General features: G+C 45.0%; 1 protein-coding gene across 1 annotated transcript in view; it reads left to right on the top strand.

Annotated features, from left to right (window-relative positions):
- LOC111159558 (ryanodine receptor 3) overlaps positions 1-27,129 on the top strand; it is a 353,621-nt gene that overhangs the window by 287,925 nt on the left and 38,567 nt on the right. The window contains exons 66-78 of the mRNA XM_022522093.1: positions 1,839-2,079; positions 9,046-9,133; positions 9,237-9,329; positions 16,594-16,764; positions 17,082-17,141; positions 18,853-18,984; positions 19,456-19,568; positions 21,345-21,444; positions 24,125-24,231; positions 24,636-24,687; positions 25,570-25,626; positions 26,566-26,665; positions 26,809-26,888. Of these exons, the coding sequence (XP_022377801.1) occupies positions 1,839-2,079; positions 9,046-9,133; positions 9,237-9,329; positions 16,594-16,764; positions 17,082-17,141; positions 18,853-18,984; positions 19,456-19,568; positions 21,345-21,444; positions 24,125-24,231; positions 24,636-24,687; positions 25,570-25,626; positions 26,566-26,665; positions 26,809-26,888 (1,394 nt within the window). The remainder of the gene's footprint in view (positions 1-1,838; positions 2,080-9,045; positions 9,134-9,236; positions 9,330-16,593; positions 16,765-17,081; positions 17,142-18,852; positions 18,985-19,455; positions 19,569-21,344; positions 21,445-24,124; positions 24,232-24,635; positions 24,688-25,569; positions 25,627-26,565; positions 26,666-26,808; positions 26,889-27,129) is intronic.

Below are 27,129 nucleotides of genomic sequence, written 5' to 3'. Positions count from 1 at the left end.
TTCGTGAAGCAACCCTAAAAGAAAGAAAAAAAGAAAAAGGAAAGACTTCAAAAAGGAATGACCACACTTCCCACAGTCAGGAAATCATGAATATTTAGTGTCTTCTGTGTCAAAGCAGAGTCCGAGGGCACAAAAGCCAAGGCAAGGTCATTGTTTTTGATGGACCCACAGCATGTAGACAACTCTGTGGTAGCCATTCACCCACGCCACCCCCTGGACCAGGAAACACAGGGGCTGCACCAAAGGGAGCTATTAGCCCAACCCTAGATATTTACCTTCCTGGACAAATGAGGAGGTATTCCTCTGCAAGACCAGGGAAGAAAAGTTTCCACCCTCTTCCTGTCTCTGCAATGAACTGAGCTCAGAATGATAAATATTCTAGGTGCTCATAGCTACTAGATAGCGCAGGCCTCTGTGAACGTACGAGTAAATAAAATTGACGTTCCTTTCTTACCTATTAGCCCAAGAATATTGCCAAGACAATAGCCCAAGAAAAACCCCAAGACACTTTGTTGAGAAGCTCTACTTTGTAGTTCATAAGGGATTCAGGGAAGGAAGGAGCTGGAAGGACAGGCTCCCTCAGCTCCCTAGAGGGGCAGAGAAGGGCGATGGCCTAGCATGAAAGGCATAGGGGGCAAGTGGACTCGCCCTGTTATTCCACAGGGTATCCCGGTCTCAGGGGCCACCTAATTACTGGTACTGAAACAAAGTAGATTTTAAGTTGTAAGCCCAACTCACCCACATCTGGAATAGCCTTTCTGATTCTGGGGCGTGAGCAGAAGCATGCCTCAGGGCCAGGCGGGTAGGAACCCTGAACTGTCCTACCTGAGCTTTGTCTTCTTGGACAGTGCCCCTCCGCAGGTAGCTGCCTCCACCTCCTCCTTCTACAACGGTCATTGCTGAAGGGAAAAAATAAGGCAGTGAGATTTAAAAAAAAAACAACAACAACAACAACAACAAAAAACAGTGCCAGATGTAGGCTATTTCCAACCGAAATGCCCCCCAGCTAAAGAAACTTTGAAAGGCACAAAACACAGAGCATGTTGGCAGTAGTTCATGGCTCTTACCAATTTTATTTCACTTAATTTTTTTATAATTACTCTGATTCTGATCTTTATGATCAAGTAGACCAAGAGGATACTCGGTTTAAGAAACAGGGTGAGGTGTATAGGTAGGTATTCTCTTGAAGAGGGCCAGAATCCCAGTCCCAAACCCCCCTGATTGCTTTGTCTGCTCTTTGACTTCCGGTGGCCACACCAGCCTCTCTCTCTCTCGGTTCACTATGCCGGTGATTGTTTGTCCTCTTCAGGGCCCAGAGGAGCCCCCAGGCAGTGAGGTAGCAGTTCTCAAGCATTGGGGGACTGAGAACTGTGGTTGGATTAGTGTATTTTTAACAGCAGATTTTTCTGTACAGTAACCAGAAACCATAGTACTAAGTGCCTACTCTTGGCTCAGCCCAGTGCTGCTTATTGGGAGGGAAAAAGGCTCCATTCAAGGAATTTATCATCTAGCTGGTGAGCCCAAACTAGACGAACATCCTGAACGTAGGTGACGAGGAGCTAGGAGGTGTGGCCAACGCCAGGCATGAGTTAGGAGTTCTGGGGCAGCCAGGCTCCCTGCGGCCCGGACAAGCAGAACAGGAGTAGGGAACCTGCCCCTGACTTGTGGCTTTGTGAGAGGGAAATAAGTTCCGAGGGGACAATTAAGGAAGGGAACAGGGCAGGGCTGTCCTGAGTCCACGGAATGTAGCAGCCTTGCCTTTCAGTCTCCCTAATTTCCTTTTTATCCATTGCCCTAATGTGTGAAATGAGGGGGAGGCCTTTTGTTTGCCAACGCAGTGTATGCCCAGCCGATCATCAGCAAAGCCCGGCCAGACCTGCTGAAAAGCCACTTCATCCCAACTCTGGAGAAGCTGAAGAAAAAGGCGGTAAAGACTGTGCAGGAGGAGGAGCAGCTGAAAGCCGACACCAAGGGAGACACTCAGGAGGCGGAGCTCCTCATCCTGGACGAGTTTGCGGTCCTCTGCAGAGACCTCTACGCCTTCTACCCCATGCTGATCCGCTATGTGGACAACAACAGGTACTCAGGAGAGCTGGGGCCGCCTGTCCACAGGATGGAAACATGGTGTTGGGTTGGGTTATAAGCGAAGTGGGGAGGTCACAGCGGCCACCATCAGTCACCCCTGCCCCTCCGAACAAAGTCGCTGATGAAGGACCTCTGGACAGTGCTTTGCTTGGCCAGTTATTCTGTATGGTCAGTGCCAAGGCCACACCTTCATCCTCACATGCTACCGTAGGTCAGAGGGAGTTGGCAAACAGGGCGTGCAGTGACCCACTTCTTCCCCTCTCAGCAGAGCTCTGTCACAGAATCATTCAACAGAAGTTACCGTGTGTCAGGCACTGTTCTAGGCATTGGGGGAGGGAGGCTTGAACACAGCAAATATGTTTAGTCTAAGGGCTTTTATCATGGCAGGGAAGTGGGGCACACAGACAAAAAACAAAATAAGAACTTGAATACTTGACTGATATACTTTCCTCACGTAAGTAAATTATGCAAAGCAAGGTAAGGAGAATTAGGAGTGCCAGAGTGGAGTGGAGTCACAGGCTTAAATAGAACATTAACTGAGAAACAGTATTTGAGCAAAGACCTGAAAGACATGAGGTAGGGAACCATGCAGGGTTATATTCCCAGGAAGAGGGGACATGTGGGGTCAGCCCTGTGGAAGGAAATTGTTAGGGTGTTCAGAGGATCATCAGAGGCCAGTGTAGCTGGAATAGGGTGAGGAGTAGGGAGAGTGATAGGAGATGTCAGAAAAACAACATGGGACTAAGAGTGTAGGGCCTCGGAGGCCACTGGGAAGATTCTGGCTTTTATTCTGAATGGGATGAGAAGTTGTCAGAGGTTTTGAGCCACTCTGTAATATGATCTGATTCACTTTTTTTGTTGAGATTTTATTTATTTATTTGAGAGAGAGAGAGAGAGAACACGAGTAGGGGGAGGGGCAAAGGGAGAGGGAGAAGCGGACTCCCCACTAAGCAGGGAGCTGACCCCCACCCCTCACTGCAAGCTCAGTCCCAGGACCCTGGGGTCATGATCTGAGTTACAAAGGAACCCTGATCTGATTCACTTTTTGAGTATGTGGCAAGATACGGGGGCAAATAAGGGGGTGAGGAGACCAGTTGGGTGGTTCATGGTGATCCCATCATAGAACTAATGGGGATTCTTAGAGACAGCGCCAGCTGGTGATTCCCAGGACCTGGGAGGAAGCGGGGTTACTGGAAAGCAACTGCTTAATGGAAAAGGGGTTTCTTTTGGAGCCCTGAAAATGTTTCAGAAACTAGACAGTGACAGTGGCTGCCCAAGCTTGTGAATGTACTAAGTGTCACTAATGGCAAATTTTATATGTATTTTTCCACAATAAAGAAGAAAAAAAGGTTTGATGGCTGAGTCCAGGGTGGTTGCAATGAAGGTTGACACAAGATGTCAGATTCCAGGTCTGTTTTGAAGGCAGAGCCTTTTGGACTTCCAGATTGGGAATGAGAGAAGAAAGGAGAGTCAAAGATGATTCTGCGCAAATGGAAAGATGGAGTTTCCAGCCATTGAGTTGAGGAAGATTGTGGGTACAGACATTTTTTAGGGGAAGATCTGGAAATCACTTTTGAACATGTTAAACCTGGGTTGCCTATTCAATATAAAAATGAAAATGTTGAGTGGGCAGTTGAATATATGAGTCCAGAGTTTGGGAGAGGGTTCTGATGTAGACATGGGAATTTGGGAGTCAGTAACATATTGGAGAACCATGAGACTTGGTATGAGAAAGGATTGAGGGGAAGAGACAGGAGTTCCAAGGACCAAGCGCTTTTGCTCTCCAATATCAAGGGATCAGGCAGGAGAGGAGGAACCAGTGGCTGAAGCTGAGAAGGGACAAGCAGTGAGATGGGAGGAAACTGACAGAATGTTATGTCCTGGGTGCCAACTTCACAAAGTGTTGCCAGGAGGAAAGAATGATGAGTAAATGTTATCGGTAATCTTGACAGGAGCAGTTTCGATGGAGCAATGAGAGGGGGGCCTCTTTGCAGTGAGCTGGAAGAGAATGAGAGAAAAGGACTTGGAGACAGCAGTACAGTCAGTTTGTGCAAGGAATTTTACCACAAAGGGGAACAGAAATAAGATGCTGGCTAGAGGCAGAAGTAAGCTCAGGAGAAGAGTTTTGAGGATGTGGGAGACTTGTTAGCTCGTTTCTTTGTTATTGGGAATGATCTAGTTAGAGAAGGGGAAATTTATCATGTAAGAATGAGAGTGATCATTTCTAAAGCAATGTTCTCTGAGCAGGCAAAGGGTCACCATTAGAGAGTTTATCCACAAAAACAAGCAGGAGAGCAGGGAGTTTGGGTGCTGATGCTGGTACACACACACACACACACACACACACACACACACACACACACACTTTCTCTCTCTCTCTCTCTCTCTCTCTCTATATATATATATATATATATGGGGGTATCCAGGAGTCCTTTTCTGATTGCTTCCATTTTCTCAGTGCTGTAGGAAGCAAGATCATCAGCTGAGAATGAGGATGGGGAGATGGTGTGAAGCGGTAGCCAGGGAGAGGGGGAGAGTGGCTGGACCAGGACAGTGTCGTGTGATGACTGGGCATCAGTAAGGGCCCCACTTGAGATCTGTGTTCATGAATTGAAGGTGAAACCCATCACCAGGTTATCTTTTTCTCCAGCCAGTTTGCCACCAGGTCCAGGCCCAAAATAGGGAGAGTTGGATTTAACCAAAGTTGGGGTTTTTGCAAAGTGAGTATGGGACAAAGGAAAATGGGTGAGGGAGTTGATGGTGTGTGTCAGAGGGTAATTATAAAGACTGACCACAGAACTGAAGCTGGGTGTTGAGGAAAGTGAGGGCATGGGGGTGGGAAGGCTAATGTCTATGAACAGGCAGAAGAATAGGATTGTTGGTCCCAGTGGGGAGCAAGGACCAAATAGGTATTTTTACTATACCATACCCTCTTAAGATTTAAAAGCCTAACATAAATTTGAAAAGGCTCAATTTTAAAATACATCTTGAAAGGACTTAGGAATATTTGGGAGAGCCTTGCTAACTTTTGAGTATGCCATTCTGTCATGGGCAGGAAATGGGTCTGAAATTTGCCTTTTATAAGGCAAATTGTGTTTCCTATGCAATTGTCTTAAACAATTGATTACTTATATTATTTAGCATTTGAAAATAAATACCTTACACATACTAGATAATATAATCTCTTACCTGTCTGTGGGAGACTTCATTCTCTCAAAAGAAACCCTGCTTTAAGGAGCATGGTTGGCGTCATTTCCGATAACATAATGACATTCGTGGTTAGAGAGGGAATTTGTCAGAGTTTTAGGTAAAAACAAAAATGAAAGAGTAAAGTTGCTCCTAGAATAGCTCTTTAATAGCATTTGTCACTATTGATGATCAAGACTCAAGATAGAGTGTGTTCTACTTCCACAGTGTTTGACAGTTGCTAAAAATGGCAATGTCAGAGAGTCTTTGAGATCATCATTAATTCATTCATCCCCACGTTTCAACCCGCTCTTCCCTGAACACCAGAGAACGATATGGCCACCCGAATGCAGCTTAGAAATACTTCCTTTTATGTGTCTGCCTTTACCATTTTGGGGTACTTTCTTCACCAAAAGAATCACTGGCTTAGAAGTATGGGACTGTGGAGTTGGCAGGAAATATAGGAGTCATCTCATCTTACCTGTACTGGATGAGTAAATACCCCTTTCTTTTTCCTGGCAGCGATTTCTTACCTCTGATTATCTACTGCGCTTCTAGATGACAGAGACTTGCAGGAGTGGCCTCCGCTCTAGTTTCAGACAGTTCAAACGGTTCTGTCAGGAGTCAGCTCTGTGACTCCTGCCCATCACCTCTGACTTTGCTCTTCAGAGCCTCACAAAGCTGTTCCAGTCTCTCCTGTGGCAGCTCTTTAAATATGGAAGAGAGCCATCTTGTCCTGTCCTCCCCCCTGTTCTTCCTCATGCTGGTAAACCTTTCTACGTCCTTCAGCCCAGTCATGGCACCGTTTCAAGTTTCTTCGCCCTCGGGAACACTGTTCTGAACAGAAGCTCCTATTGGTCAGTGATCAGCCCGAAGCTGACCCCGAATGAGAAGAACTCTGGGTATAGTGTGTTCAGAACTGGGCAAATCCACTATCTCCTCGTGCAGGAGCTGTGTGAGCGCAGGTTAAACAGATGTCTCTGCATGAGGCAACAGCTTCTCAGCTTCCTTTCTGGCAGTCAGGAACACTCAGAACACAGAAATGAATGACTAAACAGTGTGATTTGGGGTGAAAACCCATCTCTCAGGCTGCTGAAGGGAATCGGAGTGAATCCTCTGCAGTGACCACTTTCAGCTGTGTCCTCGGCAGGAGACTTAGGAACAAGGTTGAGATAAACTCTTAGCTCTAACTCAGACAACCTGACCATGAATGTCATAGGAATACAGCTTTCCTTTCTTTCAAAGCCTCATCACTGGCTTTCCTTTCTTTGAAAACCTGCTAACTTGCCATTTTGAAAATGAAATCTAACTCTCTTTACTCTTGTGATCATCCAAGGTTTTATTCTTGCGTTTCTTGTTTTCTGTTAATATGCTCAGTGGTTTCATTCACTTGTGTTGCTTCAAGCATCACCCTCTGCAGATCGCTGCCTCTAAACCCAACCTTCTTCTCCGCCTTGCATTTTCCAACTGCCTTTTGAAGCATGCAGGGCAGATGACAAAAGAGACCCAGATATCCGTGTAGTACCTCCAAAAGGATCAAGTGGCTGGATATGGAGAGAGATCTGGATTCTGGGAGACCGGGAACAGGCAGGAGATGAGCCTGGTTGTATCATGGGGACAGACAGGAAAAGATATGGGCAAATAAAAGAGGTGAGGTCAGGATCTTCTTTTCACCTGCAAACACCAGAGAGGTGCAGAGTTTGTGTGCTTGGGGAAACCTATAATGAGATATTCTTCATTCACATAACACTCTGAACCTGAAGAAAGAACCTCACTAGAAATAAAGGATGAAAATATACCTCCTAGAAGAAGAAGGTATGAAAAAAAAAATTCATTCATTGGAAACTGCCTTCCTATGGAAGGCAAAGGGATCAGAATCCTCATCGGTCTTCTGTGAGGGAACATTGACCTCACCTGTTGTTTTCAGGGCTCCTGCTGCTCATGCACCTTGTGGCTGTACTTTGCCTTGGCTGGAGAGGATGGGACCCCTCATCTCTTCCTGCTTACTTACAAAGCTCATTGAAACCAAAACACTAAGGAATGAACATCTGGCTCTTCTGACAAAACTTGACACTTGATCCTGAAAAATCAATATGAACGAAGTCAAAAAGCATTACCAATCTCAAGCCTCAAGTTTGGATTGCATCTGGCTTCTAATAACGGATACCTGATTATAGTGGCTGAGAGAATTTGGAAGTTAAACCTCACAAAGAAGTCCAAAGATACCCATTCCAGGGCCAGTACAGTTGTCCTTCATTAGAGAGACTCATTCCTCTGTCTTCCCATCCTAAACACTGGCTGCCATCTTTGAAGTTACTTTATGGTGCAGTGTATAGTGCAATTAGAGTTTGAGCCATCGTATTTTCATTCCAGGCAGGAAGCATGAAAGCAACAGGGGGAAGATAAAGGGCATCTTCAGCTATCTGATCCCTTTTTAGAGAGCTTTTCCAGAAGGTCCATCCAACAACGTCGGTTTCCATCTCATTGATCAGAACTTAGTTACATAGCTATCCCAAGGCTGGGTAATGTGCTCCTCAGGAGGCATAATGCCACCCTGAATAAAATGGGCTTTTGTTCCTAAGGAAGAACAGGAGAATGAGTATGGGGTACACAGCCCATTGTGTCTGCCATGCAAAGGGGAGGCTAGTTGAGGTAGAACTCAAGAAATATTAGATAAGAATGTCTGTAAGGCTGGAACTCGGGGCAATAAGAAAGTGAGGAGATGAGCGAAGGGTCCAAAGATGGTCTTGGCCTCATGAGTGTTCCCCTTTCCTCCTCAATCTGGTGCTCTCCATGAATGGGCAGAAGGTATAGGCCGCTCAGGGAAGTTCAGTGTGGTGTCCCAAGGCTTAGGGACCTGGCTTTTGATAGCTGTTACCCTGCATGAACCAAGGGACAGTAGGTTTTTCGGAGCATTCATGAGAACCAGAGTTTTCTTTAACCTGAGAATGATGGTAGATGATTTAACCTCTGCTGTGTTACTCTACACAGATATTTGAAAATGGCAACTCACCCAGCCCTTCCAAAATATAATTTGATTCCAATATGTAAGATACTTAGAAGCAAGACAACTTTCAGGAGATGACTGAATTCTACCGCAATTTAGCCTTCTTGCTGCTGTTGTTGAATTCTTAACCTGGTCTGGTGTTTAATTAAAAAAAAAAGAAAAAGAAAAAAGAAATGAGTAATGCTATTTATAGGGAATTTCTAAACCATTAAAACACTAAAAACAACAGTGAGAAACATATTGTCTTCCAAATTTCATTCACAGAATTGGCTTTGAGAGGAAAAGGTGTGTGGCCTGAAGTGTTTTTAGGGCGCTCCGTATTTCAGAGGCTTGACAATGACGGCGCCTGCGACAAGATCAGAAGTCACACTGACCGAGACTCTTCTAGTCTTGCAAGCCTCCTGGACCAAAGGAGGCCTATCCCAAAACAGAGTGTAACCTTAATCACCTCATCTGTCTAAAAAAGAAGAAAAAAAAAAACCTTTGACAAATTTGAAATGTTTTTCGACATCCGTCTGCAAGGATGATTCTTGAATCCTTTGGTAAAATGGGAACAATTATTGTAAGTCCTTCAAAAATATGTACAGACACATGCCTACACACATGTAAGGTGTGCACTGATATTTAGTCTCCCCAAAGACTGCCTTCCTATGGGAATGTAGTTTTATCTGGATAAGTGTGTGTAGCCAATATTGGTATAATTTTTAGTGTAACTGTTTTCCTCATTACTGAATTTCATATGCATATTCATTTGCTTTTCACCTCAGATCTAACTGGCTTAAAAGTCCCAATGCTGACTCTGACCAGCTCTTCCGCATGGTGGCAGAGGTCTTCATCCTGTGGTGTAAATCTCACGTAAGGAACCTGTGGGCCCCAAACTTAGAGATGGCTGTGAAAGGTACAGACCTCCAAAAACGTTCTTATAATGTTGGCTTTTTTATCTCCCCCCCCAACTTAGAACTTCAAGAGGGAAGAGCAGAATTTTGTGATTCAGAATGAAATTAATAATTTGGCATTTTTAACCGGAGACAGCAAAAGCAAGATGTCAAAAGTAAGTCCATTGAAATCAATTCCAAAGACTCTTTGATCTTGACCTAAGTTATGTATCTTGGATGTGTGAAGGGATTAGCTCCGTCCTGCATTTAGGTCAAACCACGAGAACCAGCAGTCTCTACTGTTGTTTCTTTGAGAATGAGCCAGAAGAAACTGCTCTCAAATAAGCATGGTCATCACATTTTCTGAATAAATAGCTGTTTGTATGTCAAAAAGTTAAAGTTTCAAGACTTGTCTAAGGCATTCGAGAGGTCTCCCAAACCAAAGCAGCTGTTCATTGTTTTTAAATAGAACTTCTTCTGGCGTAGTGAGCTGCCAAGCTACACACGCCTAGAGCCACCTTTCGATTAGCTATGAGGAAACTACCTTGTTTGACGACTTTGTTAGCACATGTTCTTACAGTAAGCTTGTTTTTCCTCCTATCTGGAACATCCAATAGCTGTTTTATTTCAGTTGTGCTGACCTCTTAATGCCTTCTGTTTATTTTCCATGTGGGTTGCTTTCAGAGACCCAAACATCTGTCCATTCCCTGCAGGAATGTTTAAAAGAGAACATATGAGATATCTGTCTGAGAAAGAGAGTAGCTTACAGGGAGGAGTGTAGCAGGAATACAGGAGGGGGCCTGCCCCCCCCCACCCCTGCCAGCTCCTCTTCAGTCGGCTCTGCACAGGGAGGCTTTGCTGTTTGGATTGTAAAGAATTCTCAGACACACTCTCTCAGGTGCACATACGTACATACAAGACTTACTTAAATGTGATGTTTTGTTACCAGCTGTTATGGCTTACTCTCAACTCTGTTCGCTTGAGAAGCGTGCCTCAATGAGGGTAGGCTGTATATGTCAAGTATAAGTGACATGTAACACCTGAGATGTGCGTCTCTCTCGTTGCTGGTACAGTGCTGCCTTTGAGGAACATGAAGGTGGAGTGTGCATGGGGACCCCTCAGAAGTAAAAAGCAGTTTTGGAAAGATGACAGTCAATGACAACAAAGCCTTTGGAGCATCTTTCCAAATAACCATTTGGGATGAAGACCTGTGTATAGGAAGCCGCAGACAAGGGGCTGGTATAACAACCAAAAATGCAAACTTCAGCACCCAAAACTTCACCACGTGTGCCTAGCTCTGGTCAGCTGCCATCACTCTGAACTTTCCAGCTCTTCCTTTAGCTGTGTTGACATTAACACTTCTTCCATCATCCCAAAACTGACTCTTAGAGTTTAGAATCTGCTATACACTGCCTAATAAGGTTTGCCATATAAAATTGTGCACATACAAAGAGAGATCAGAAGTATATATTCATATTCAAAGGAGTCTTTGCTGCAAAGCAATTTACCTTAAGGTGGACCCTTTTGTGCTTTGGATAATTTTTATTTGATTTTCCAAAATTCATTTTGCATTCAACTTCTGGCAAACACATCTGCTCCCCATGTGAGATACATGAAGATAGAATCTTTTAGATTCCTGATCCTTGGACATTTAGCAAATTCCCTCTGAAGGGTCTTCTTGCAGTCATCATTGGCTCTCCTCTCACTCCATCCACCTACAGAAAGTCAGTCAATCCCAGACAGATTTTACGCTACCTTCACCTTGCAGTAGAGCTGCCGCATCCATTGTTACTGTCAGCGGATGGCAGCAAAGCAGTGGAAATTACTATGATAAGGATTTGGATCCCAGATGAGCAGAAATGGCAAAGACATCTCTATGTCTCAATGCACCAGTGATGAATGGTTACTTAGGGTCCTTAGGTTTACACTTGGAAAGAGATAAGGTGACAGAGGATGATATTTCAAAACTAACCTACTAACAAACTAACTGGAAATTCTGTTCATGCACATTGCTGAATGAGGAAAAGGGTATGTTTGCCTTGTCAGAGGAAGGTCATATTCAGAATGTGGGCATCTTCCCTGTTGGTAAGGTACGTCTATATGGGCAAACACTTTCATTTCCTTCCCATTGACTTTGTATGCCAGTTTTTCCTGAGCTACATGGAAAAGGGTCATTACAGTATAGTAAATGGGAGGACGGGCCCCAGATGTTAAATAACATCTACCATGGTTGAATAACATTACCATTTAGCATGTTACCCCCTCAGGGTAACAGACACTCCTTTTGATCCTGTCGCCTCAGTTGAGACACAAAATGTGATAATAAATAGGACTAGAGATGGAAAGGAAGCTAAGTCCCACCCTTGGCCCAGCCATTGACTAAAGGTATGGCGTTGCATTAACTCCGCCAGACCCCAATTTACCAATCTATAGAATGCGCTTGAGCTTACTACCTGACCCCTCCCAGTTCTAGTGGGATGATATGTTTAAAAGTCAGTTTCAAAACTGCATCGCTAAGGTAGAGATAAATGCAGAACATTCTTTCAGATGGAGGCCCCTTTACCCTGCTTCCAGTAAACCGCAACTCATAGCCATTTCTGGTATTCTTTGGAGACAGAACTACCTATGAGAGAATGGAGAGGAGGTATTCTTACTCTTAGTTGAATCCCCATCGCCTTTTCCTCCCTGAAATTAGATGCTTTCTTTACTCCCTAATCTGAATGGTCAGCTGTGCTTGCTTTTATCTCCGCTCTGAACTGAATTCTGGTGTTGTATAAATGAAGTTGCCTCTGTGCATGTGGCAGCTGTTGCAAAGACCTGTGTTCTGGAATGCTGCATGCTTACACACGCTGCACATGCCATTGCAGGTGGAAAGGAGGCAGAAACAAAATATACAGTGGGCCGCAGTATTTATACTTGATTAACTGAAGATCAGTGCAAAGATGCATTATTTTCCAGGCAATGAAAGCAGGGTTTTTTGGAGAGCTCATTGTATATTTTCTTTATAGAACACCGGTTTGCAAATATATGTTAAGCTAAATGTAACCAAGCTGAGCAAGTGTTTGTTTTGTTTTATTTTGAAACTTGTTTTGTTTTCTGGAAAAATGTCAGCAGCTTCCTCGGAGGGGAATGGTAAGTTAGAACATGTTTAGCCCAAGAAATGCCAGTCTTTTGACCAAGATTGTGAGTTGAAAACAGAATTATAAGGCAGGAAGTATTAGAGTGCCTCGTTGAAAGCCTCTCTCTCCCAAGTGTGATTTCAATGTATTGAAAAAGGATAGGGAAGAGTTTAGAGGCTATCTTTGAGATTTTCCGGGGTATTCATACTTACATGTGGGAGTTTGCTTCTTACACCCATCTCCCCTGGTGCTCACTCTCCTCTGTCTCATCCCCTCCACCACTCATCATCTTCACTTTGTGATCCTTTTGCACTTGTGCAGCTCCCCTCCTTTCCTCCCCTCTCCTCCCTACCTTTCCCCTTCTCCATCTCTCTCCACATCTCTGTCTCCCTCTCAGGCCCCTCCCCGCCCCCCTTACTGCTCTCTATCCTTCCCTCCCCCATCCTTCCCTCCTTTGCTTCCTTTTTCTCTGTTACTTTCTCATTCTCAGACTGGCTTCTGGAAATTCAGCTTTCCCCTAATATCTAATGTTGGGTTGACTTGTCTTTACTTCACTTACCCTATTAGTGGGGTAAGAACTTCACATGATGCAAGCTTGCCTGTTTTCAGAAGCCTCTCCCTGTGCTGTCTCAGTGCAACACACCACCCAACCATGTGTCCTCCTCAAATTTCCTTTCCCTGAAGAGTCCATGTTTTGTCCTTACATTCACACATAAAATCCTCTGTTTGATCATAAACAACTGGTGATAATGTGTAGGGAAATGGAAGGATTTTGAAGATCTAGGAATTCGTAAATTTCTCTTTGGAAAGTAAAAAAATTTCAGGGGGAAAAAAAAAGCACTTCCAGCATTATCAGCATTAGGGAAATGCATTGAGTTAACCAATCTTAGTGGTAAAGAAAAGAACAAAATGGAACCTCTAGCATGAAAGAGGCTGTGACTAAAGATATATTTGAAGGTCACAGCACAGGAAGGGAGATGCTCCATCCTTTGGGCTGTCGGGGCAATCCTGAATTACCCTGGATATTCCTAAAGCACTTCTGTTTAGCAAACCTCTTTTTTGTGGAAGCACACTCATTGCCCCTTTGCTCAATTCTTCTTTCTCTTCTCACAACCACAGATCTGCTGGCAGTGATAATGTGGTAGGTGGAAAGAAGAAAGCAAATAGGGGTCTTTGGTTACATGACAGAATATTTACAGCCCACCCAGGTGAAAAATTGGAGGTGGGAGGGGAAAGGCTTTAGATCTAAAGGGCTCGTGTATCAGGAAAGCTAGTCTTAGAGATGACCTTGCCTTGTGGGGTATATTGCTTGGCTTAGGTGTAAGTCCTTTTGACCAAATTAACTTCCATCCTACCTCCCACTCACTCTTCATGCCGTGCTCAACCGGCTTCTAGAAGTGTTGAGTTTATGTTGTATTGGCTGAGAAATGGGGGCTAAGAAGCTATGACTAACATGTGCTACCTTACACCTTGGACCCCTGCTTTTACTGACTGACTCTTCTCCTTGTTTCTTTTCTTTTGTCTTCCCACACAGGCCATGCAAGTAAAGGTACAGGTCAAATGCATGACGTGTCTTTTCTGTCCTAGTATTAGAGGTGCCAGGCTCTGGCCATCCTCTGCACTGTGATCACCATGGGGGTGGTACAGAATGGATTTTCCCACCTAGAGGTCCCCCAGGCCTGCTCCAGGGAAGACACCGCCCGTCAAAGAGTGAATGTAGGCCTACCCACCCTTGGAATGGGGAAGCCAGGGAAGCCAGCCAAGCCTCACCCTAACTGAGGTCTCCTTGCTATCTCTGTTCCCTTCCCCAGCTGCCCACTCTGCAGCCAGCACACTGACAGAGATAGGGACGCCGACAGGGTGTGAGAGCCCACAAGGCTCACTCCTCTGCTGTGCCATGCAGGGTCTGAATCCCATGTGCCATCAGCGGGCCCAGTCCTTTCACACCATACATCTCCGCCTCTTGTGCAAGGCTCCTGCAATTCAAAGTTTTTCAAGGACTAACCTTCAAGATTGGAAATCAGATAACCACGTGTTTTTACACAAAATGTGCATATGGTGGGAAAAAACCCTAGGACAGTTTTCCAGTGACCCTTACAGATTATAACTTGGAAATCTATCTCTCTATTCATTGATGTGTGTCTGCTTCCACTGTCACAAGCTCCCTGCCCTAAGCTCTGTGGCAGAGAAAGGGAGATGGGCCGGAAACAGGTCATTTGCAGCTCTTAGAAAAGGGAAATGAAGCCATGCCCAGGTAGGCTTGGGTCTGGGTTTTGACTCAGATGCTTACATGCTGCATGACCTTGGAAAAATCATTTACCTTCCCTGAGCATCATGTTCTCACTTATGCAACTGCCTTATTTGTGGATCATCATTATTGGGAGGATTAGAAATGTTTTGTTTTAGTAGGAGGCACGTTGGAGTCACAGTACACATGCAGCATTCGTAATAAGAACAACTTGAGATTGGCCCAACAGAATAGAATGAGTGAGAAATTATTTGAATTGTGTATCAAATCTACATAGTTACATTTTACATATTTACTTGATTGTGTAGGGCATGTTACTATTCACCTTTTACATTTATATAGAGAAGACACCTCATAATTTATATCCACAAAAGCAGGTTCTATCCTTTATGGATGATTTTCAAGGGTAATGGAGACTGCAAATGAGTTTCGCCTTAGGCCCAACCTTTAGAACTCTATGCCTGATGGTAGAACATGTAAAGAACCCAGCTTGCACTCAGTAAATGAGAGAACTCTTCGCGGCATTTGTGGGAACCAGCTTTCACTTTCTGCTGTGTTCTAGAACACAAGAAGCTGCCTTCTGTTAGCTTCATTTCTTACCACTCCCCACCCCCACTGCCTCCACCTGCCATACTTCTCCCCACCCCTTCTCCCTGCTGTCCCCGGCCTGACCTGCTGTTTTAGAGCACAGGGCACAAGAGGCCCCGCAACCAGGAGAATTGTCTGGCCAGCCTGGGTTTTGCTGGCCAGGAGCTTCGCTGTGGTTGCTGTGATGTAACCTCCTGAAGTCACCGCAAGCTGGGTGAAAGAAATCGCAATCCATTTTAAGATTATCATTAATAATCATGAACCTGTTTCACACTTTAACTTAAAGCCATCAGTCCCAAGCCATCAGTCCCAAAGTTAATTCTTACTCTCCTCTTCTCTCGGAAATCAGTGCCTCCTAAGACGAATGCTGCTCTAGCTCAGGGTCCCGGGTCTTACGTGTGGGTTCCAGGAGAGGCATCTGGCCTCCCCGCTGCTCCCAGAGCCTTGGGTCTCTGTATTGGCTGAAGCAGCAGCACTGCCCGCTCCTCCCGCAGACATTCCGGGGACACCTCATAGAGGAAAGCCTCAGTGAGCGCCATTTCTCTTTCCATCACAGCCCCCCCGACTTCATCCTCTGCTGCTGGCTATCCAGCACGCCAACACTTCCAGCAAGTGTCCCCAATGGAGGCACAGCCCTGCAAGTGAGGTACCTAGTGGGCAGGGTGCTCTTTCAGAGTCCGACCTCACAAAAACCCGTTCACAGCAGGACTGTCTCCTGGAGCCTACCCACATGGCCGGCTGTGGTGAGGGGGTGGGGGGACCGACACTGAGGGCTCGCAGACGGGTGACTCAGCCCCGTACCTCGAACTCTCTCAGAAACCTTCTGCTCCACGGGGTGGACCTGGTTGGGTAGTCTCTCCCTGTGAGGGGTGAGGTGGTATAAACCGAAGAAGGGTGAACTCTCACAGACTTGGGGAGTTCTGCTTTCCTCAGGGTTCCTCCCAACTCTCCCCAGCCACATCCCAAAGCAGCCCTACTCTGGCACTTGCCCTTCCCTGTGAAAATTTTCACTGCCTCGAGATGGAGGTTGAGTGGGATGCGGTGCTCCAAAACACTAGCTTCAGCCCTGACCGCAGAGCAGTTGTATGGGAGACGCTCTCCCACGTATTTCCTGACACCCCAGCATCAGGCTTTTCCGTTCTTTTCTGGGGCCATATTATCAGTTATCGAATCATTCCTTTTGAAAAACGCCGGTTTATCTGTTCATTCGGCCAGGGGACAAGTGAGGCAAGAGTGTAGGCGTCCGCGGTGTGTGTCTGCCCACGCGGTTCTGTGAGCATGCACACAAGGACAGGACTCAGGAGCCAGGCAGGACTCTTCAACGGCCCCCCGGGATGGCTTCAGCACACTCCTTTCATTGCTCTCTGAAGTGTAGGAAGGCCCACCTGTACGGACAGGGCCACAAGGAGGCAGGCTGCCTCTAAGGTGAGGCCATTCCTTTCAGAATCACTGAGCCCCTCTGTTTATTCCAACCTCGTTTCCTAGTCTGGAGGACAGGACCAGGAACGGAAGAAGACAAAGCGGAGGGGAGACTTCTATTCCATCCAGACCTCTCTCATCGTGGCCGCACTCAAGAAAATGCTGCCCATTGGTTTGAATATGTGCACACCAGGCGATCAGGAGCTCATCTCCCTGGCCAAATCTCGATACAGCTATGTAAGTCATGCATCCCCTCTGGCTGAGCAGTAATACAGGGGGTGGGGGTGGTTGCTCGGGGTCTGAAGGGTTCATCCTTCCCCGGGATCAGGGGTAGCGGGGGCCGATGAGTAGAAACCTAGGTGCCCACCGACAAAACAGCCCCATCTGTAAAGCTGGTTGGAGAGCTCTTTAGACAAGTCTGTCATTTTTCTTCTTTTGTTCTTGTAATAAAGATCCCAGCAGAACCGTTCCACTTGCTGTCCGTCCCTCCCTGCACCCTACTTTACATCTCCCTAGTGACTTTGAGGAATAAAATTTAACATCTCTTTCCACAGAGGGACACAGATGAAGAGGTGAAGGAACATCTGCGGAATAACTTGCACCTGCAGGAGAAGGTGATGTATTGGGAAGAGAGAATGCATGCAGGCTTCCCTGTGGCTGTGGGGTGCCATCCCTCCATTTAATTCACTAATGCTCTCTTTAGTGTGTTCTAAAAACAGTCTCTGAGCACTGGTGTTTAATTGGTAGGACTAGCTTTCTGCCTTCAATTTTCACTTTTGTTTGGGTGTGTGGGGAAGAGTTTTTGCCCTTAATTTTTGTTCTTTCCTTTGCTGTTACAAAGAGGATGCAAAGTAGCATTTAATGAAGCGTGCCTTTCCACCTACCAGTGTGAACACCCAGCCAGAGGAGGGGGTTAGATTAGGTCTCAAATTTACTGACTGCGAGCCTTGTTAAACAGTGAAATGGACACGGTGTTGGGGGCGGGGGACTTCAGCACATCCTGATCTAGAGATTTGGAAACAAAGTAACTCTGTTAGAGTTGGTATAAACCAAAACAAACAAACAAAAAAACTTTGATTTTAAAGGCTATTTTGAGATTTTTTTTTTCCAGGCCTGTGAATCTGAACGACTCTTTTCTCAGATACGTTATGCCTTAAGATAGAAGATTAAGCTGACACAAACAGCCACTTCTTTCCATCCCAGACATATGGGGATAATGGGGAAAATATACCACCAAAAAAAAAAAAAAAAAAAAAAAAAGGGGAAAAAAAAACCACCAAAAAAAAAAAAAAAAAAAAAGGCAGTCAAAAGAAATCCCAGTGCCAGAATAAAGAAGACACTTTAAATCACAGGAATGAAAAGAAGTTGATGCAGCTGGGAAAACTCACAGAGCTTTCTGAGCCAGATATGTATGTCAGAGGCTGGGGTTTTTAATAACCTTAAAGGAAGAAGAGTGTAGGACCTAATTACCCATGCTGTGCACGGATGCAGAGCCAGAAACTTACTTACATAAAATTAGCCTTAAACCAGTTAAACCTATAAATCTCCTGCAAAGACAACCATAAAACCACTTGAAGACTCTCCACCTCTTAGAATATGGTCTCACATGCCAATAAATAAAACTCTTCCTGAGGCCAAAGTCCTGCTTAAGGGGAAAAAAAGGCGTGAAAGAAAATCCACCACCATTAGGCAGAAAATGCAACAAAGGGAAGAACGTGAGCCTAAGGAACTGCAGGAAGCAATTTAAACATAAGTGAGGTTGAAATACTTAAAGAGCTACATATAGCAGTAATATCCATAAAGCAAGACTTGGACATATTTTTTAAGATTTTATTTTTTTAAATAATCTTTATACCCAGCGTGGGGCTCAAACTCACAACCCCAAGATAGAGAGTTGCATGTTCCACCAACTGAGCCAGCCAGGGGTGCCTGAACATTTTTTTTTTTTTAAAGGAGAATGGATATGGGATTGAAAAAGCCACATAGTGATTACAAAAATTGAAAGTACTCACCAAAATTAGAAATCCAATTTATAGGTTAAAAAAACAGGCTAGGCACAGCTGAAAAGAGAATTTATGAATTGGAAGATTGCTTTCAGGAAATTAGAAGTTAGTAAAGAGAGAAAGGTTTGGAAATATGGCATGAGTTAAGAGATACAGACTAGAATGAGAGGTTCCTATACTGATGTACAATGTGTCAGTGAAGATAATAGAGAAAACGAGAAAGAAACAATAATACAAGAGTCTCAATTCCTCTGGCACCATGTGAGGAGTAAAGGCTTTTTCAATACAAGATTGCTGACCTGGTGTGTGCTTTAATTTTCAGTCTGATGACCCAGCAGTAAAGTGGCAACTGAACCTCTACAAAGATGTTCTAAAGAGTGAAGAACCTTTCAATGCAGAAAAGACCATAGAGCGTGTACAGAGAATTTCAGCAGCGGTGTTCCACCTGGAGCAGGTAAGAAACACCTACCCTGAGGACTGAGGAAGCAAAATCACCCTGGTTTTTTAATATTAAAGCTCCTTTCCACATTCTGCTTTTAGGTATATTGTTCTCATAAGACCCAAAACTAGGAACAAGAAACATCCCAGCTCACTCCCAAATGTCATCTTGTGCCCCATGATAGCAGACTCCTCAATTCTTTCCAAGATTTTTTACAAATTTTTGCCATTAGATCAAATGACTCATTCAAATCCTCTACCCAGTTGTAAAGCTGCTCTTGGGCAGTAAACCTCCAAAAGCAGATATCTGGGAGAAGGAAGAAAATGTCAGATCTCCACAAACCCAATAATTCAGTGCTGTGTACCTTTTGCTGACTGTGGTTGAGAAATAAGAATTCTTCCAGGATTGAGAGATCTGGGTTGCAGGCGACTACCTTCTGCCACACAGTTAGCCTAGTGCGCACCTACCCCTGTGTTTTCTTCTCAGGTGGAACAGCCTTTGAGGTCCAAGAAGGCGGTCTGGCACAAACTGTTGTCAAAGCAGCGGAAACGGGCAGTAGTGGCCTGTTTCAGGATGGCGCCTCTCTACAACCTGCCCAGGCAAGTATTCTGTCCTTTTCTTCTGGCATGGTAGCCAGCAATGGGTATTAAGGTATCCTCCCACAGCTGTACTGTCTTCTGGCACTGATACTCATGATCCAAGGGGTAGAAATTGGAGTCCTCCATCCATGATGCCATTACAGTCTACATATAGTATAACAACCTACTAAGGAAATCCAGGTAAGCAGAAGAGCTAAAAACAGATGTGATTCCCTAGTGTCCTGTACCTGTCTTAGCTCCCCATTTTACACCTTAAAGTCAGCCAGGTGAGCATATGGAAGCTCTTAGTTTTCTTGAGGTGGGGTACTTTGTGAGGCTGTAAAGGAACCGTAGAAAAAGAACTCTTTCCAAAACGCTTTACCCCAAATTCCATCAACAGATCAAACCATATTTCTATGCTGAGGTACTTGGATGGTCCCCCAGTTACTTTGTTTCCTCAGCAGGTACAGAAATATAACTTGAGAATCCTTGAGCACAGTGTATTTACCTTCAAGATGAAGAAAGGGCACTGGCTAAGAGGTCAATCATGGACATGTTGCCTTATCTGCATGGTTAATCTATACTCTGAAGTCAGAAATATGCAAAGGCTTTTCTGGAATGTGCTGTATCAATGCATTGCAGAGTATCCATGCAGACTGGGCAAACATTGACCACTGAGACTTGACTCATTATCACTGGTGATGTGGCAACACTCCCATCCTCAGACTGATGGCAGAGTCCAAAAGGTCCAGCCTGGGATCAGTAAGCAAAGCTGCAAATTGAGTATCAACCTCTGCTTCTTCAACTTGCAAATCAGTATGAACCATCCTTATCCAGTTAGGAAAAATAAACTGACTCAGAAAGGTATTTTCTGAATCCCACGTAAATAAAGGTTTCCTTGGAATATGCAATAAAAGTCTCTTCCTGTGCTGGACACTTGCTTTCATCAGGTCATACTTCCTGGCCATCACTTGTCCAGCGTGCCCTGTCATCCTGTCCTGAGCCAGCTGGCCAACTAAGCTTTCCTAGGGTTTTTGAAGATAGTGAAGAACCATAACCTCTGAGACACACAGCTAGCTGCTCCTCAGGTCTCCTGACAGTACAGATTGGTATCTTTGGAGGAGGATGAGGGGCCACAAAATCAAATGGAACTCATGAATAAAAAGTAGAAATAAAATCAGACAAATAGTTATGGCTATGAAGACCACTAATATCCTGGCAACAAGGAGAAATTCAAATAGCTCAGTAGAGAAGGCAAAAATGGACAGGACTTTTGTCTCTTTCCTAAAAGGGGTGAAGCATCAAAAGGCATTCACTTTCCTCCCTGGCAGAGATTCAGGCCCCGTGTGGTAATGGGACCTCAGGAAGGGCTTAGCCCTAAGCACGTCTCCAGGGCCAGCAAGGCAAAATGACATCTCACAAAACAAGCATTGTTTTCTAAATCCACTGAATATGTTCGTACCATTCTCTCATACATCAGTTGCTCCTTCAGCAGTTCTGCCTTTGTATGGGCAAGAGTACATCGAGGGATTTACTAGGTCTTTGACGAAACGTGGCCAGCCCCACCACTAACCCATGCCTGGATTTCTCCCAAGCATGGAGCAGCTTGGGCAGATTTTTCTAACAACCATAATAAAAACTAAGACTGATGATGAAGATCACTCCCTTCTCCATCTTGTCATGATCTAAACTGCATGGAGTCCTCCATATTAAAGGGCTAAAGGGATTTATTTCATTATGTGCAAACGGTTTCTCTGATGTTAGTTTTTAAAAGACAACCTGTGTGCTTTTCTCCAGACACAAAATTAACAATTTCTTCCTGAGCACCTTTCAACGGGTTTGGCTGGAAAAGGTTAATGAAAAAACTCAGTATGACAGGCTTATACCCATTTTAATGGTAATGTAACCTGTGGAGAGACCTGCTCATTTTCTGCACACTCCTCCTTTCTTGACCATGATTTAACACTACCATAAAAACCCAAATTTGTACAATTTTTAAAAAGAGCTCTGATTGGTCAGAATTTGAGGAAAGATGGCGAGGTTGTGTTCTGCCAGAAAACATGGCCAGGGCTGGATGACTCTGGTGTTGACCTGCCTCTTACTTTTCTCTCCTTCCCTCCTCCCCAGTATCCTCACATTTGGTAATCAGCTAACTGCTGTTCAGTGCAACATTCCCAGGTGTTAGTCCTGGCTTATAGAGGGTGAGTGGCTCTTGCTGGTTCTTCAGTGTTCCCAGGTACGGGGGCCACCCCCCAGAATCCATGAGGCACACCAAAGTTAGGCTGTCAGTGCAGCACACCCAAGTCTTGCCTTCCTAAGTAAAAGCTGGAGAGCCTTGGAGACCCTATAAAGGACTCAAGCTTTGCTGCTTTCAGTAGATCTGAGACCAAACCACTCACCATCAGCATAACTTAGATGTGATTACCTGGGCAGGTTATCGGCCAAAAGCGATAACCACCTTGCCATATTAAGCAAATCCTTCAGGACCATTTCTTGGCCCAGTGAATTCTTTCTCTTTAGAGGACAAATGTGATAAAGACCCATTGTGGCCAGGGTAGGATTACAGTTACCACCTGGTCTCCCACTAACCATTGTTAATTCATTCAGAAGGTGTTCTAGACATTCGCGAACTGCCATGTTAGAGGGTTCTGGTTTCTTCGAAACAAATGCTTCTGGTGTACCACTGGCTACCCTGACCAATCAGAGGAAAGAATTGTACAAAAGTCTGTCCTGCTTACTAACCGTTAACACCCAGACTAAAACAAGGTGTCCCACGGATCCCTCTTGACCTCACTCTCAACCCTTCCGCTCAGGCACCGCTCCATTAACCTCTTCCTCCATGGCTATCAGAGATTTTGGATAGAAACAGAGGAGTATTCCTTTGAAGAGAAACTAGTACAGGATTTGGCTGTAAGTACTGACCCAGCTGGAAGCAGATATGGGTGTGAATGGATCTGACCTCTGTATTTGCGTGTGTGTTCTAACAGTTAAACATTCACAAAGAATCGGGCGTATCAATTTGAAAAGAACTAACTGTATAAACTCTCAGAGAAGGCCCTGCTAATGGCCATAAGAGCCAGAGGATGAATTTCGCTTAGAGGTGCTAGTACTGTTACCATCCTCATCATCATTATTAACAACTAATATTTCTTGGGATGCACAGCCATGCGATGGGAAGTTCATGCTAAGTTAAGTTTTGAGCACCATCGGTTGCAGGAGGCCACCCCGCCCTAGCTCAGGCTCTGCATTTCCGGTCAGCGGCTCTGTTTTAGGGAAGGCACATCTGAAGCCCCTTCCTGCACCTCATGTTTCTCTATCCGGGTCCTTCAGAAAATGTGTCATGCCCTGTCTCTAACAGACTTCGTGCCCCCCAAACGACTTAAAGCAACATGCAAGGGGAAAAAGCTTATCGCAGAAGCACCACAAAAACCTCATCATGGTACAGACAGAAGATAAACTTTTCTCTCCTTTGGACAACCCACAGTTCTTTTTTTCTTTCTTTTTTTTTTTTTTTTTTTTTTAATCCTTTTTATTTCTCCCATTTATTTTTTCTCTTATCCCTTACTCTTTCTGTTAATCTCACTCTGTGTGTCTCCTACTCGGTCTTTCTCCTGTTTCTTTCTCCTTCCCTAACACCCTCTCTTTCTTTTCCTTCTCCCTCTTTTTTTTCTTTTTCTTTTTTTTGCATTTAATCCTTTCTCTCCCATTTTTCTCCCATTTGTCTTCATGCCCTTTGTCCTTTTCCTATAGGTCCCATCAGTGGGAATAACAGTTCCTCGGTTTTCCCAGTTCCTTGATGAGTGTGAGGTTGACAACGAGCATCACTTTGGCCCTCCACTTGTCAGTCATTCACACAGCCTGTGTAGTTCTCACCAGTTTACTGAATATGGTACACCCTGCAGGCTGTGCTGTTGCTAGAAACTCACTTTTACCCCCTGCATCAGACGTGATTTCCTTTTCTGTAAAAGGAGGTTGAGAAAAGACTTAATGAGGGCAGAAACTGCGAGGCTTGCAGCTCCAGGCTGGGATATCTCTGAAACAATAAGATTTTTAGAATCAGCAGTGAAGTTAGGAAAGAAATGGTGAACTGGCTTGAGTCTAGGATAGTATCAGACCCCAAATGGCCCCAGTGCTTAATAACCCTTGTCCCACCCTATTTCCAGCCCAGCTCTCCAAGAGAAATTTCAGGTGTTGGCTGAGAGATCCAGTCTCTCAGGGGACTCTCCAGAGCTTCCCTCCTGAATTCGGGTGCCCAGGGCTTGCATGAGAGTTCTGCTGACAGAGGGCTCCTCCCCTGTGGTCAGGCTTTTGCTTTTCCTTTCATCTCGTTTGAACCTAAAATTGCTGTTTCTTTGATTGGCTGAAATATATATATATATATATATACATATTTATGTCCCAAACCTTGCATCCTTGGGGCTTCTTGTCCTGAAATAAACATATGACATAGTGGTTTCTCTTTGTGCTTTTAGCAGACGCACTCTGTGCTTTGCGCTTTGCCGTCTCTTTGTTCGCATGCATTTATGTGGCGTGTGCTGAGATCCATGCCTAAAACCTGTCTGCGTTGGTTTGTGTAGAAATCCCCCAAGGTGGAAGAGGAGGAGGAGGAGGAGACGGAAAAGCAACCAGACCCACTTCATCAGATCATTCTCCATTTTAGCCGCAATGCTCTCACGGAGAGGAGGTAAGCACCACCAGAACTCCCTGCTTCTCCCAGGCACCGTGCTGCCAGCCCCACACCTTCGTCTCACGAGGGCAGTGCCCAGAAAGGGGATAACAGATTTGAGCAGCCCTCCTTGCTGCCCTATTGGCCATCAAGAAACATCTAGGCAAACTCATAAGCCACAGCCCTCTCGTCGTAATGCCAGATGTGGAGGCTGAAGATTAGCGTGAAACGGTAGCCTTCCAACCTGAATTCTGTCAGCCAGTGCTTTTTCACATTTTCAGAGTAGTTTCTAAGAATCTGGGTGAGAGGAGGGTTTTTCTGATTAAGTCACTGGTACCTATAACGTAAGATCTCTGTGGCTCTTAGTCTTTTCTTCTGGGTCCAAAATGTAGCCTGCTAAATATTTTCTCCATTCTTTCCAGCAAACTGGAAGATGACCCCTTGTACACGTCCTATTCCAGCATGATGGCCAAGGTACACCTGCATTTCTGCCCATTGTCTCAGCCTTTCTGTCTTCCCTTTTACCTCTGTGGACACAGGGAAACTGTCATTTTGAACAGCAGGGTGTAGGACTCGGTCATGACCTGGGTTCCAGGCACTGCACAGTTCATGTACTACAGGGGTGACATTAGCAAACTATTCCACTGTCCTCATAAGGAAACTCTGAAGCTTTGCAGAAATGGTGGATGCCAGCATGTCGTACACATGGCAGCTCCAAGCCTGCTATGGGGAGTTCAGGCATACAGACTATCCTTACATTTCCAGTCAACGTTGAGCACACACCCAAAAGTTCCAACATACCTGTAGGTGAAGGAAGTTCAGTACATTTGGAAATAGGCTTTAGAACCTAGAATGAGATCCTAGTGCTCTGGCAAAGGCGAGTGACATTATTCCTAGTCACATAGGGGGACAGCAGCCACTGGGATGCTGAGTAGTAAGGGAACTGCTCCTTCTCAAACAGGAAACCCTCCCGTCTGGCAGAAAGAGGGATTTGTGGACTTGACTTCTTGTCAAGCCCCTGGCTCTTGTGTAGAAAGGGCATTCCCGGCTTCATGTGCACCAGAACTTCACTAAGTAGAAGAGTTCAGGTCTGTGGTTAAACTGGATGGGTTGCCATTGACTGTATGAGCTTAAGGTTCCCACTTCTCCTTTTGGAACCCCTTGGTAACTGCAAAGAAGACATTTTGAGTAGAATGTTGCCCCACAGTGGTCAAAACGTTCTTGGTTTTCACAAGTGCTGAGATCCTGAGGTGCCTATGAATTACATCCCATCCCATGCCCTTGCTCTGTAGAACAGTCTCGTCTGTTAGACTCACTTTCATTTGTCTCCTCCTTTCCCTGCTCCATGGAATCCAGAGTTGTCAGAGTGGGGAGGACGAAGAAGAGGAGGAAGACAAGGAGAAAACATTCGAAGTAAGTTTTTATGAAGATTGAAGACAGGGCCATCCGCCAAAGCCAACTGGCAAGCCCTCAGAGATGGGTGCTGACATGAACCATGTGCCTTACCCACCACATGTATCTGGTGGCAAAAACAAGAGTCTGTGTGCACGAGGCACACCCATTAGCCACAGTTCTCTTGTCAGTCTTCTGGCCTAATGAAAGGTCAAAGGCAGCCAGTCTGTCTGCAAACCCCCCACACAGGTTGGGTCTTCTGTGAAATTTTGCACTCCTCCCTAGATATGGTAGTAACAGGGGCCAGAAAAGGACAAATTCAAAGATCCAAAAATGTAAACTCAAAGCAATGGAAACACTGAGATGGTTTTGCACCCTTATTCTGTAAATGTCATTAGTCATAATTTTGATTTTGAGGCAGTGTGGGACATAGAATTTCCCAAGATAAAACCATATTAATTTACTGATAACTCTCTCCATAGACAAAGTGTGTAACAATAAGATCAAATTAATAAAGTTACAGTTCTGAAAGGCCTTGGCATTGTAGTGTTCCATATCCAGAAGGGTCTCTGTTAACAGCAATCTGAGCATTCTAGATAAATGGGTGTTTTCTACATTCGGGCAGATAGGCTTCCGTTGAGCCCTCAGCAGCCTTCCCTGTATGATGAAACATGGAAAACAAACCCATTTTAATATGGGGTCACTTCCTAGAATGAGAGTATTACAGGAGAATGGGCTATGTTTCCTACCAGTGCGAAAAGTAGAAAAGTTATCATCAAACTATGAGCGGTTTGTGGATGGACAGTTTTGGAAAGCTGACATAGTGTCTGGAAATCAAATTCAGAAGATTTCCTTATCCAAAATTATGTGTGCAAGTAAAGATTCTCTTGGTTTACGTTAGCATGGCAAATGGCCTAAGGATAAACAAATTTTTCCCTGCCTTGTTTATTTTTTTTCCAGGAGAAAGAGATGGAAAAGCAGAAAACCCTCTACCAGCAAGCACGGCTGCATGAGCGGGGAGCTGCAGAGATGGTCCTTCAGATGATAAGTGCCAGCAAAGGTAATTCCGTGACTTTAGGCCCCCGTCGCTCCCACAGAGACAGCATGCTGTGACATGAAATCATTATTAAAGAGTCCTGATAAAGCCCTGTAGATGTGATTTACCCTCTGTTTGGTGATTCAATCGAATCTTCACCATGGCAGGTGAGATGAGCCCCATGGTGGTTGAGACTCTGAAGCTGGGCATCGCCATTCTGAATGGGGGCAACGCTGGCGTGCAGCAGGTACAAGGGACTCCCACTGGGTCGTGCAGACTTCTCGGGGTATACCCGCTGGACAGCTATCATGCTCTGGGGGAAGAGTGTTGGCTCTGCTGAGCAGGGGAACCCCCCCAGAAGCACCCCTGCTGGTGTTTGTTCTTCGTGGCCAATTACATCAGAGTAGCTGGGAACACAGATAAAGCCAGACCCGCGAGTTTATAGACAAATGTGTACTCAACAGAGAGGGTTTACCCGGGGTTCAAAG

Source organism: Enhydra lutris, unplaced genomic scaffold (genome assembly GCF_002288905.1).
Source record: "Enhydra lutris kenyoni isolate GAN:26980312 unplaced genomic scaffold, ASM228890v2 scaffoldscaffold4, whole genome shotgun sequence".
Taxonomy (NCBI): Eukaryota; Metazoa; Chordata; class Mammalia; order Carnivora; family Mustelidae; genus Enhydra; species Enhydra lutris.
The sequence above is the reverse complement of the archived record's forward strand: the minus strand, read 5'-3'. Positions and strand labels throughout refer to the sequence as shown.